Below are 12,328 nucleotides of genomic sequence, written 5' to 3'. Positions count from 1 at the left end.
CTTGACCCCCTTCCTCGGGGCTCTCCTGCCCCCCTCACCTCGCCCCTCCCCGGCTCCTGGCCCTCTGCCCTGTCTTCTCAGCCTGCTGAGCCCCACTGTCCCACCCAAGGCCAGTTGGATGCTGGGGGTTCAGCAGCCCCCTGTGAGCCCCACCGCCGCTGGGGCTGAGCCTCTTGCCTGCCCTTGTGCTAGATGAAGGCCTCCCCCTTGTTGCTGATGAATTTAGTTAAAAGCCAATTACAGAACCATGCTGGAAGGTGTTGGGGACAAAGGGGCACTAGAGGATAAGTCAGTTGAGCTAGAGAACATACCCTCATTTAGTCATTTATTTATTCACACATTTAACAAATATTTGTTGAGCAGCTGTTAATATCATGTGCCAGGCAGTGGGAACATAGCAGTGGAAAAGAAAACAGGTAAGAGTCCCTGCCCTCATGGAGCTTACATTCTAGGGGAGTGTCTGCATTCCTGTGGGTATTTCCCACGCAGCTGCCTGGGGTGTCATTTCACCTGCAGCGAGAAGCCCGCCTGCATCCCCCTGCCCATCTATAGATAGCACAGTGGCTGAGAGCCCAACTGCCTGGGCTCACGTCCCAGCTCCGCCACTCACTAGCTGTGTGACCTTGGGCAAGTGCCTCTGTTTCCTCATCTCTAAAATGGGGATAACAGTAGTATCTGCTTTACAGGGTATGAAGATTCGGTGAGCTAAGTGATGTAAAGTGCTTAGATCAGTGCCTGTCTTCACAAGTGCTCAAATATCAACTTTTATTCAAATGTCAACTTATTCTCTGTGAAATAAGGATGAATAAGTGATGCCCACCCCTTCACAAGGGGTGAGGAGGTAGCTAGGAGGGCCAAGTGAGAGGACTGATATTTTGTCAATACCTTCCAGGCCAGAGGGACTAAGTGAGCGTCGATGGAATGGATTATGGATTGGTGCAGCCAGGGATGGTAAGGGAGGTTCCCCTCGTGAACCACCAACGATCTGTGGGTCCAGTGGGACCACAGTTGAGGATGATTGCTGAGGCTGCATTCTGCGTACAGGAGAGAGTTCTGTGATCCCAGAGTGGTGGTGGCTGTGGGGGAGCTGGAGGCAGGGCCCGGCGTAGCTATGGGGGCCAGGCAGCTGCAGTCCCCAGCCAGGCTGACGTCTTGATTTCAGTCCCCCTCCCCAGCCTATGAAGGAAACGGCCCCACCTCAGCCCTGCCTGCTGTGTCTGGAGGTGGGCAGCACATCCCAAAGCCCTGGACGTGCCCACATGTCAAGACGAGTTTCTCCAGAAAGGGGACACCCGGTGACTGCTGCGGGAAGCCTTGGGTCCCTGAGAGAGGAGGGGGTGTCTGGGAACCCAGCTCATGTGGACAGGAAGTGCCTGGGAAGGGGGGTCAGGGCAGCTGGATGTCTGAAGCTCTGGGCAAGGCATGGGTATTGCCTCGCCGGCCGGCTGGCCAAAGTGACTGGACTGGTTTTAGGGCAGTGTTTTTTCAGCTGGTGGAAGGGGTGGAAGTATGCCCAGGCCTTCTTCCTGTGGCCTTTATAGGGACAAGGGATAGGATACAGCAGTGAGGATCCAGATGGGCCTGGGTTCTAGTCCTGGCTTTACTGCTTTTAGCATTGCAACCTTGGGCTACCTCTCTAAGTCCCAAATCCTCATTTGTAAAATGGAAAAACTGATAGTATCTTCCCAGCAGGATTCTGTCCTCGTTAAATGAGCTAAAGGCATATAAAATGCTTAGCATAGCACTTGGCACATAGTAAGCCCTCAATAAATCACAGCTGCTTTATGATGAGGGTGACAGAGGCAGGGAACTCTATTCCTTCTCCCATGATGTTCCAGGCTTGTATGGAAAATGAAAATATTGTCTTGTGTGAATTTGGGAGCCAAGTTAAAGAATCCTGCGAGTGAACAGGGGCCGCCTCCTCCCGTGAAGGCTGTTTCCCTAACCCCAGGGACGGGACGCCTTGTCTAACAGGGTGTTTGCCTGGCTCTCCCATGTCCCTCCCCGTAACCCACGGATGGCCTCGGCCCCGGGTCAGCTTTTCTGTTCTGGGCGACCAGTGAAGGCCTCCTCCTCCTCCTGTGTGATCCCAGCCATGATCAGTGGGCTGTCCCCACCAGAGCCTCAGCTACTCGTGGTGGGAATGGGGAGCTGGCGCCCCCAAGTTCACATCTGAACCTCAGCTTCCTGAGCCCAGTTTTCTCCCCTGCCAAGTGATCACAGGAAGAGCTAGTTAGGTAATACACGTATAAATGCCCCAGCAAGGAGTGTCTGACACCGCTTCTGCCCCCAGCACTGGGGTGGGACCAAGCTGATTCCCAGGTCAGCTGGGGAGCCATGGGCAGGGGGCAACAGGGACACTGGGGGAGCCCAGGGAGTGGGCAGAGCAGGGTGGGGCAGGGAGGCTTGAAGTTGTAGACTTGAAACCACACAGTCTGCAGCCTAGCCCAGCTCTGCCAGGTAACCTCCCTCCGCCTGGTGGGTGTAATCGCCACCACTGGGTCTTTGCGAGGATGGTGGTGCACCCAGCTCCCAGGAGCGAGGGCCCTTGGGAATGCCTGCCTCCCGCCGGGCGAGCACGCAGAGATAAAGGAGATCACGGGAAAGTGAGCCACTGCCCAAAGGGTAAAAGGCAGGAAGCCCAGCTCTCCACCTCACCACACTCCCGACCTTAATGCCCTCTTTTGTTTGATGTCTCTTTAGCACTCACTAAATGATCTCAGCTCACAGGTTACCTTTAGCAAGCTAGTGTTTCCCAGGGGGAGCAGTGTTGGCATTGTGGGTGGGGTTGTCCTGTGAATTGCAGGGCCTTCAGCATCTCCGGCCCCTGCCCACTTAATGCCAGCAGCACATAGCCTTTCACCCACTAGAATAAACGTGTGGGGAAGGCGGGGGTTCTGTGCGTTCCTGGCAGTATCCCCAGCGCCCAGAACAGCACCTTGCACATAAAACAGCCCGCTCAGCGTCTCCCAACACTCCTGGAAGGCACTGCCACCCGCAGTTGAGAATCCCCTGTTCCAGTCATACCTTCAGCAATACCCCTGATGGGTGGTGGTCACCCCTGGGCTGAATGTTTTCACTATCAGAAATTATTGATTACTGCAAAGGATAGCCCATTGTGAGGTAGCTTGTTATCTGCAAAAGCCAGCCCCATTCCTTTTGGGACCTTGGCCTTGGTTAATATACTGTCTGACACCCGGAATGGAACTAGGTGCCCCGCATGTGGTGTGCCCTGACCCTGCAGGGAACAATGGGTTCGTTACCTCCCAGCCCTGGGTAGGCCTGGAGTTGACATGGCCTGAGATTGCACTTGCTTTTGGCAGCCACCCTAGTGTTTGTCGGTTCATGGTCAGCTAAAACCCAAGGACTTTCCTCTTTGATCCTGTACTGGTCTTTTCCAATCCAAAGTGTAAGATTTGAAAGTTTAAAAGGACACTCAAGACTTGTTAATTCTGGCCCCTGTTTCTAGTCCAGATGATTTTTGAGTCTCAGTACTGCCACTGCCGCGTGTTGGCTCCCTTCCCATCGCACGCTTATCCCCAGTTTTGCGTCCTCTGAGCGCTGGATTGCTAAGCCGCCTCTGTCCTCACGGTGCGGCTGATTAAAATATTGAAGAGGCCAGGCATGATCACGGAGACCTCGGTCCTGGTCGATAATGATCAGTACTTCCTGGGGTTGTTTGTCTGCCTTTGAATGGACCCAATTAATCCTCCCCTCCCCCCACGTTTCTCTGTCTTGTCCACATGAATATCTTTAAATCCATCTGTTAGCTGCCTTGCTGATATCTGGATTTATTGCATTCCACAAAACTTCAAGGCTTTGCAGCAATTTTGGAAAAGGAGATGCACTCAGCTGAGCGTGACTGGGTCTCGGTGAGTCTGTGTTAGCTCCTAGTGCCCACTACTTCCTCTTCGGAATGTTCCAGACATTCTCCTCTCCCCATTCAGAAGTTTGCAAGAGTTCAGGTTTGTTTTCCAAGTCTCTAGAATCCACCCTTTTCCTTTTTGTGAAAATAGGGACAGCTTGTCTTCTGACATCTTTCCTGTGCCCCATGGTTCCACGGGGACGACCAGAGGTGGTGCTGCGGTGTCACCTCTGGTCAGTCATTCAGTTCCCTTCTCACGGTGTCCTCGTGTGCCCTTTCCGTGTGTTTTCGGCTGTCCAGTTGCAGATTGTTTCTGAGATAACAGGTGGAGGCCAGTTCTGCGTTCCCCGCCATCTGCTTGACACTAACATGCAGGGCCCGGCACTTCCTCATGCTCTTGCTCCAGATGTAGATTTGATGTTTCCAAAAACCCACCGGCTGGTCCTTAGTGTTTATGTTAGCTCCCGGCAGCCGGTTGGTGTTTGCGTGTCCTGGTCATTGCGTGTGCTGTGGCCTGGCTGGCTGGACCTCAGCTCTCGGAGGCAGAGTCTGATGTGACAGTCCCACCTTCCCACGCTGCAGCTGCGCAGCCTTCACGGCCTCAGAGACGCTCCTTGGGGACAGGGCTCAAACCCTGGATGTAGAGTTCCGTCTTATGGGGCTTCTGCGGTCCAGGCTCTGCTAGCCGGCACAGCCCCATTGGTAGGTTGGAGTAAGTGGTGGGCAGAGCTGCAGGATGGGGCAGAGTCAGAGACTAGTCAGATGGAAACAGGTTTGGCCATCGTCAGTATTGCTGGAGCAGATAAGACCTCCAGGGACATCCCCAGATGGCCTCTCACCTACTGTCCACACTTGCTGCAAGCTCTGTGGGGACTGACAGCACAATTTTGAGTCACCCTGACATGTATTCACCACCTTCTGATCTGTCCTTTCCCAGACGATTGCTGAGCCCAGGCCAGAGAGAGAGGGGTACAGGGAAGAGAGGGAAGCGGGAGCCTGTTGGGGAGAGGGTGGGTTGGAGTCCTCAGCATGGGCACGAGGACCACTGGTCTGCATGCCCCCAGGGGACAGAGCTAGAGGCCCCGAGCTGACCTCGCAGGTATCCTGCAGTGGGCTGAAGAGTGTATGGGGATCCCTCCCGGGCCAGCTCTGAACTTGGCCTCTGCAGGCAGAACACGCTCTGTGGGGGGCTGAGTAGGGCATAGGGGACCTCGTGTACGTCTGCATCGCACCTGCCTTCTTTGAGAGGCAGAATAGTCTAGTGCAGCGCTTCTCAGAATGTGGTCCCTAGACCAGTAGCGTCAGCAATCACCTTATTAGAAGTGCCCCTTCCCAGCCCTGCGGAATCAGAAACTCGGCGGGGAGGGCCCAGCAGTCTGTCTAACAGGCCTCCAGGTGACTGGTGCGTGCCAGTAAGTTTGAGCAGCACTGGCTCAGTGAAAGAATGCGCTTCGGGGCCCAGTTGTCTGGGTTCATATCCTTACCAGCTCTGTGACCTTGGGCAAAACCTGTCTGATCCTCTTAATGTTTCATCTATAAAAGGAAGACATTTATAACTGCTACCCGGTTATTGTGATAATTAAATGAGAGTGCTAACAAGGAGTTTGATGCAGTGCTGTCACTCAGAAAGCAGCTATGTGGCCTCAGCTCTGACCCTTATTGTCTGTCTCTCTCTCCCTCTCTTTTTAGGTAGTTTCTGATGCTGCAGGACAGGGCGTGGCCATCACAGGGAACCAGACCTTCAACAACTGGAACTGGCCCAATGCCATGATTTTTGCAGCCACGGTCATCACCACCATTGGTGAGTCTTCCGGAACCTTTAGTAGGATACCCACTCCCATGCCTAGCTCATTGGAACCTTATGGGAGCCCAGCTCTATCAGGGGTGAAGTCAAGCCAGTTGCAGGCTGTCCTTTTGACATTTGCCTGGGGATTCAGTAAGTCCTTGGTGACTAGCTCTGCCTGGGAGGCTGTTGCCATGAGTCCTGACCTGGGCTTTTTGAGCAGGAACAATGACATAGCTGATACCCAGAGCCTTGTGGGAGACTGAGCAGGCTGCTCCCTGCACAGACCCAGATCATGCTCACTCACCAAGCTAGGTTTCCATTCTGGTTCTCTATGGTGGCATTGCCAGCCAGCCCAGAAGTTGGTGGCTCAAAACACAACCTATCTTATCTTTCACCGTTCTGTGGGTTGAGTTGGCTCAGCTGGCCACCTCTTGCTTGAGCTGTCCAATATGGCGGCAGTCAAATGACGACTGGGAAGGAGTCATCTGAAAGCCCAGCTGGCCTGAGGGTTCCTCCCATCGCAGATTGTCAGTTGATGCTGGCTGTTGGCTGGGAATGAAAGCACAAGGCCTCTGCATGTGGCCCAGGCACCTCACGGTGCAGCAGCCGGGCTCTAAGAGGGCAACCCCAAAGGGAGCACGTCGAGGGAATCAGGAGAAGCAGCAGGGTCTTAGACCTCGCCTGTGCAGCGTCACTGCCTCCGACCGCTTCCGTGGGCAAAGCCCTGAGTCAAAGGGAGGAAGATTGGACTCTGCCTTGATAGGAGCAGTTGCATAAGAAGGAAGGGAACTGAGAATGGTCTTTGGAGACTGGCTGCCACAGTACCTCTGGGGCGTCTGCACGGAGAGGGGCCTCCTCTGGTTTGCACGGCAGGACCGTATGGATTCACGGGAGACCTGTGGATGGTGGGGGCGTAGTCTCTGCCTGCAGGGAGCTCCCAGTTAGATGGAGGAGACAGGGCCCATACTGTCATAATTGCTTTGTAAATGATCACGATCAGGGTGTGATCAAGGGAAATATTACTTAAGTATTGATATTAAGTCAGTATCAATTGATCTTACAGGACTGGCCTTGAGCTGGGGGGGAGAGAGTGAGAGTGTATGTGTGTGTGTGTGTGTGTGTGTGTGTGTGTGTGTGTGTCCTCCCCCTCCTGCTGTGGCTCTGTTCCCCACCTCACTCTCTCCTTCCTCAGGCTATGGCAATGTGGCCCCCAAGACCCCCGCCGGTCGCCTCTTTTGCGTCTTCTATGGTCTCTTCGGGGTGCCACTCTGCCTGACATGGATCAGTGCGCTGGGCAAGTTCTTCGGGGGACGTGCCAAGAGGCTGGGCCAGTTCCTCACCAAGAGAGGCGTGAGCCTGGTATGTCCCCAACCCTAGGTGCTGGGCAGAGATAGGGGACAGTGACAGGTGAGGGGAGGACGGGAAGGCTCTAAGAATTGGACGGGGGTGTTAGGACAGGTGGCAAGAGGGCAATTTCAGAGCTCTCTGGGGCAGGCTGGGAGCACCCCTCCCTCCTCCTCCTTTCCCGGCGGGAAGCCTCCCAGGCCGGGTGCCCAGCTGGCCTCCCCTCCAGCCGTCTCCCCGGCCCTCTGGGCCCACTGCTGGGCTTCCCAAGTCTCCGCTGTTGTCTGACTTGGCCTCCTGCCTCCCGGTCAGCGGCAGGCACAGATCACGTGCACGGCCATCTTCATCGTGTGGGGCGTCCTGGTCCACCTGGTGATCCCGCCCCTCGTGTTCATGGTGACCGAGGAGTGGGACTACATCGAGGGCCTGTACTACTCCTTCATCACCATCTCCACCATCGGCTTCGGTGACTTCGTGGCCGGTGAGTCCTTGCCTCTGCCTCCCGTCTTGTCTCTGCTTCTCCAGTTGCAGCGCCGCGGACCCTTGCTGGGGCGCTGGTAGGCGGCCTGTGTTCTGGGCACTTTCCCCACCCAGCGGGGTTCTCCACCCACCCTGCCAGTGGCAGGAGGAAACTGAGGCACAGGGTAATTGCAGGAGACTCTTCTCTCTCGTTCCCGTTATTGTATATGGCCTTTCCCCTCCTCCTTTTCTCTGTTCAGGCTCTGATCTCCTCCTCTGTCCTCCCCTGACTCCTGAGCTTGGGTTCCTGCAGGGCTAGGAGTAGGGCCTTCAGCCTGCAGGGTTCGTGCTTGTCCCCCACGAAGCCCCCTCCCCACCCCCCGCTCCCCGCAGCCTTTCATCCTTGAGGGGAACTGTCCTGGCACAGGCAGCTTAAAGACAAGGGAGGCCTTCTCCCCGGCAGCCCTGCCTCCCAGCCCTGCCCCTTCCTCCTCCTCCCCTCCTAATCCAGGGAGGCGATAAGATTCTTTGGCCCCTTTGTCTGAAGGCCTGCGACCAGCTGGCCCCAACCACGCACATACTTGTGCCTGTGGCCTGCGCTGCATCTCGGTTCTTAATCTTCTTGACACCCTCTTTGGGCCTGCTGACCTCAGCCTCTGCTCCAGGGGCCTCTGTTCCCCACCCCTACCCCTCCCCAGAGGGCAGGGGGAGGTCGCCAGCCTTGTGCCCTGCCCTTTGTGGAATCTGGGGGGGCGTAGCTTGAGTGCGTGGGAGGAACAGGCGAAAGCACACTCCCCTGCCCCTGCAAACCTGGGCCTACTGTCTTGGGAGGAGGCACAACCCTGCCACCGCATAGCCCCTGGGCCCCAGAGCAGGCTGGGGAGAGCCTTTGTATTAGGGAAGCGCAGCAGAATAGTTAACTACTTTCTCAGCCCCAGCAAGACACCAAACCTCGGCCTCAGTTTTCCTATCTGTAAAAGTGGTAAAAATAATAGCGCCTACCACATAGGATGGTGGAAAACCAGTTAATACGCGTCAGTACTGAGGGTAGAGCCTGGCTACATTAGTGTGTGCCCTCGTCATCGTCATCGTCATCGTCAGACTCTGTGATCAGGGGCCTTGGGCAAGACTGGCAGCACCCCTCCCGCCGGAGCCCCTGCCCTGGGGGACCGTAACCTAACGAGGGAGGGTGGAGACGGGAGACGGATCAGAATGGTTGTAAATGTTAAGTCATGAAGGAAATCTCAGGCGACCCCAGAGAGTAGCAGAACCATCAGAGCTGTGAGGGGTAACCCAGGAAGGCCCCTGGAGCAGGAAGGGGACGAGTGGACAGAGCTCTCCAGGCTAAGGGAGAAGCCAAGTCTGAGGAAGTCGGGGAGGCAGACCAGACCTTCCAGGGGAGTAAAGACAGTTCAGAATATTCCCTGCCAGGGTCAGCGCTGCCTCGGTCACCTCGACCCAAGCATCAGCCTGGTTCATGTTAAACAGCGTGTCCTGTCCATCCCTAGCTGTGAGGATGCCAGTGGCCCCTCCTGTCATGTCCACCCATTCAGTTTTAACCAACGGTGACACACACACAGAACAGCTGGGGACAGTAGAATAATGGACTGCGATGCAGCTACTCGTGACCTGTGTCTTGACCTGTGTATTGGTTACATCACCAGTTTCCCAAAGCCCCTTTAACTTCCCTCAAAAAGTCACTGCCCTCATTTTCTGTAGTTGAAGAAACTGAGGCTCAGAGTCAGGCTGGTGGCTGGGAGGGGCCCTGAGTGACAGTCCCAGGCCCTCAGGGAAGCCGGGGTGGCGCGGGCTCTGGAACAGGCCCCTCCTGTGTCCTGGCGTGACCGTGACGCCTGCTCAGATACCACAGCGTAGCTCTTGCACATTCCCGGGTCCCTGCTGACCCTTCCTGACCTCTGGGCTTCCTGTCCTCTTAGGTGTGAACCCCAGCGCCAACTACCACGCCCTGTACCGCTACTTTGTGGAGCTCTGGATCTACCTGGGGTTGGCCTGGCTGTCCCTGTTTGTCAGCTGGAAGGTGAGCATGTTTGTGGAAGTCCACAAGGCCATTAAGAAGAGGCGGCGGCGGCGGAAGGAGTCCTTCGAGAGCTCCCCCCATTCCAGGACAGCCCTGAAGGTGGCGGGCAGTGGGGCCTCCAAGGACGTCAACATCTTCAGCTTTCTGTCCAAGAAGGAGGAGACCTACAACGACCTCATCAAGCAGATTGGGAAGAAGGCCATGAAGACGAGTGGGGGCGGGGAGAGGGGCGCGGGCCCAGGGCTGGGGACTCAGGGCGGCGGGCTGCCAGCCCTCCCCCCTTCCTTGGCGCCCCTGGTGGTCTACTCCAAGAACCGGGTGCCCAGCTTGGAAGAGGTGTCACAGACACTGAGGAGCAAAGGCCACGTGTCGAAGCCGCCCGGCGAGGAGGCTGGGACTCGGGTCCCCGCGGACGGCTCCTCCACCTCCGAGGTGCTCAGTAACCAGCTGGACCGCATCAGCGAGGAGGGCGAGCCGTGGGAGGCCCAGGACTACCACCCGCTCATCTTCCAGAACGCCAGCATCACCTTTGTGAATGAGGAGACTGGCCTCTCGGACGAGGAGACCTCCAAGTCCTCGCTGGAGGACAACCTGGCGGAGGAGAAGAGGCCCCCGCAGCGAGCGGAAGCCGAGGCACCCCTGAGCATGGGCGAGTTCCCCTCCTCGGACGAGTCCACCTTCACCAGCACCGAGTCTGAGCTCTCCGTGCCCTATGAGCAGCTGATGAACGAGTACAATGAGGCGAACAGCCCCAAAGGCACGTGAGGCAGGGCCGGCTCCCCACCCCACCTTCTACGGCTTCTTTCCCCTCACCCGGGGTGTCCCGTCCGTCATGGCTGGGACCCCTGGCCCCTGGTGGGGGGCAGCCCTGGAACGGGGGGTGGGGGGCCAGGGGCCTTTTTACCTTCCATCCCCTCCAGCTAGATGCTACCGATGGCAATGGCACCTGCCCAGGACAGGGCCTCTGTCCTCCCGCTGAATGGTTCTCTGGCTGCGGGGGCGTCTGTCCTGAGCTTGGCTGGTGTAGTGATGATTCACAGATCTGCGGGCCGGCAGGACAGGCAGGCGCGGTGACCCTGAGGAGGCCTGTGCCTGCATGGGTCTTCGCCCCGTCATTTGGTTGAATGTCACGGTTCTCTGAGGCCAAGGCCTCAGCTCTTTGAGTTCCCCAGTATTACTGAGCAACTTCTGCGGGCCTGGTACTGAGCTACACGTTTTGGAGAGGGGGGTGGGTGTGTAAGACCCAGTTCTGCCTTTTCAAGCTCTAAAGTGTTTGGGGAGGCACAGCGGTGACTTGGGGACCGGGCATTTCAGCACCTCAGCAGTAGCCGGCCCCGTCTCCCCTCCCGCCAAGGGCAATAGAGCAGAGGCTGCGTGGGGAAGGAGAGGAGAGGATGGGCAGAGGCTGGAACAGTCCTGATTCGAAAGACCTGGAACAAGTCAATGTGGGCCCAGGGTCTCAGTCCCACTTGTGGTCTGCCCAGCCGAGAGCCCCCGTCCCCTGTCTCAGGCCAAGCAATGGCAGATGCAAGGCTTTCTGCCCCACTGCCCCCCAGGTGGTAGAAGGAAGGGAGGGTGGCCAGGAATGGCCACTGGAAGCTGGGCCTCCCGGGGCTGGGGGCCAGGGGGCTGCAGGCCCAGCCCTGGCGATTCTGCCCTCCCGCTTCCTGGAATGGCACATCCCCCCTCCCGGTCTGAGGACCCACACTCCCCATTCCGCTGTCTCCTGTGTGCCCAGAACAAGGACCTCACTGTCCCCTCCCCTCCCATCAGCCCCCGTGGGCCAGGTCGGGTGAGGCCAGTTGCTCTTGGCTCACAAATGGGCAGTGGCCAAATATGTGAATCAAGCTCCTTTCTCCAGCTGCCGTTTATCGTGCGTGCCTGCATGTGCATGCGTGTGCACATGTGTGTAAGAAAGGAAAGGGTTTGGGCTGGAGAGCAAAAAATAATGTGAAGCTGTACACGGACTGTTTTTAGTAAGGGGTGGGCACACTCGCTGCTGCCGAAGTCCTTGGGGTCTCCGTGATGCCCACCCTGTCCTGAATGTTTTTGTTATTTTTTTAAATGAACTGCTGTTTTTATATACCTGGAATCTGTTGTAGGCTTCAGAGCCAGTGGTTAAAGCACAGGGTCCCGAGGATTGGGATGTCCGATGTCCACCCTGTGGGCCTGCCCTGGCGACCTCAGCCAAGGCTATGACAATCAAGGGCCAAGTCCCCATGCAGAGCTCGAGAGGGACACAGGTCTGCAGGCGAGCCAAGGTGGGGGGATCCCTCGCAGGCGACTGGATGCCGGGCGGGGGCAGGTGACTGCAGCTCACAGCCCCTCCCTCACGCTGTGCGCTTCCCCCCTACTGTGGACAGACGGGGCCAGCCTCCCCCCAGACATGCGAAGACTGTGGTGGGCATGTGACCACACCCCACCCACCTTCTACCCGGTGTGGAGGTTGCCACCCCCGCAGGGGGCTGGGAAGGGGAGCGACCTTGTATTTTCTGTGAAACGTTTTAATGAGCTTGTCCTGTTGGCTGTCCTGGCATGGCACACACTGTATGTACATACTGGCAATGATGTCAAATGTAATTTATTTTAACATTTTTACAATAAAACGTGAGGTGAACAGGCCGGCTCATGCGTGCTGTGGGGGGCCGGGGCAAGGGACGGCTGGTTTGTGGCCCCTGAGCAAGGGAGGGCTCTGGGAGCATCCACAGGGGTCGGGGAGGACTCAGGACAGGCCCACGGCAGGAGGATTGGGGTGGTCTGGAGGGGAGAAGGCGGAGAGGGGGGAAGAGAGGGAGGAGGGGCAGCCTCTTGGGAGGACGGACGGGGGAGGAACAGC

General features: G+C 57.1%; 1 protein-coding gene across 2 annotated transcripts in view; it reads left to right on the top strand.

Annotated features, from left to right (window-relative positions):
- KCNK5 (potassium two pore domain channel subfamily K member 5) overlaps window positions 1-12,109 on the top strand; it is a 36,423-nt gene extending 24,314 nt beyond the window's left edge. For both annotated transcript variants that reach the window (XM_045543623.1, XM_045543624.1), the window contains 4 exons: window positions 5,555-5,666; window positions 6,844-7,010; window positions 7,308-7,476; window positions 9,392-12,109. In XM_045543623.1, coding sequence (XP_045399579.1) covers window positions 5,555-5,666; window positions 6,844-7,010; window positions 7,308-7,476; window positions 9,392-10,257 — 1,314 coding nt within the window. In that variant the 3' untranslated portion in view covers window positions 10,258-12,109. The remainder of the gene's footprint in view (window positions 1-5,554; window positions 5,667-6,843; window positions 7,011-7,307; window positions 7,477-9,391) is intronic.
- The last annotated feature ends 219 nt before the right edge of the window (window positions 12,110-12,328 follow it).

This window comes from Lemur catta, chromosome 2, assembly GCF_020740605.2.
Source record: "Lemur catta isolate mLemCat1 chromosome 2, mLemCat1.pri, whole genome shotgun sequence".
Taxonomy (NCBI): Eukaryota; Metazoa; Chordata; class Mammalia; order Primates; family Lemuridae; genus Lemur; species Lemur catta.
Note: the sequence above shows the minus strand (reverse complement) of the source record. Positions and strands in the feature narration are given on the sequence as shown.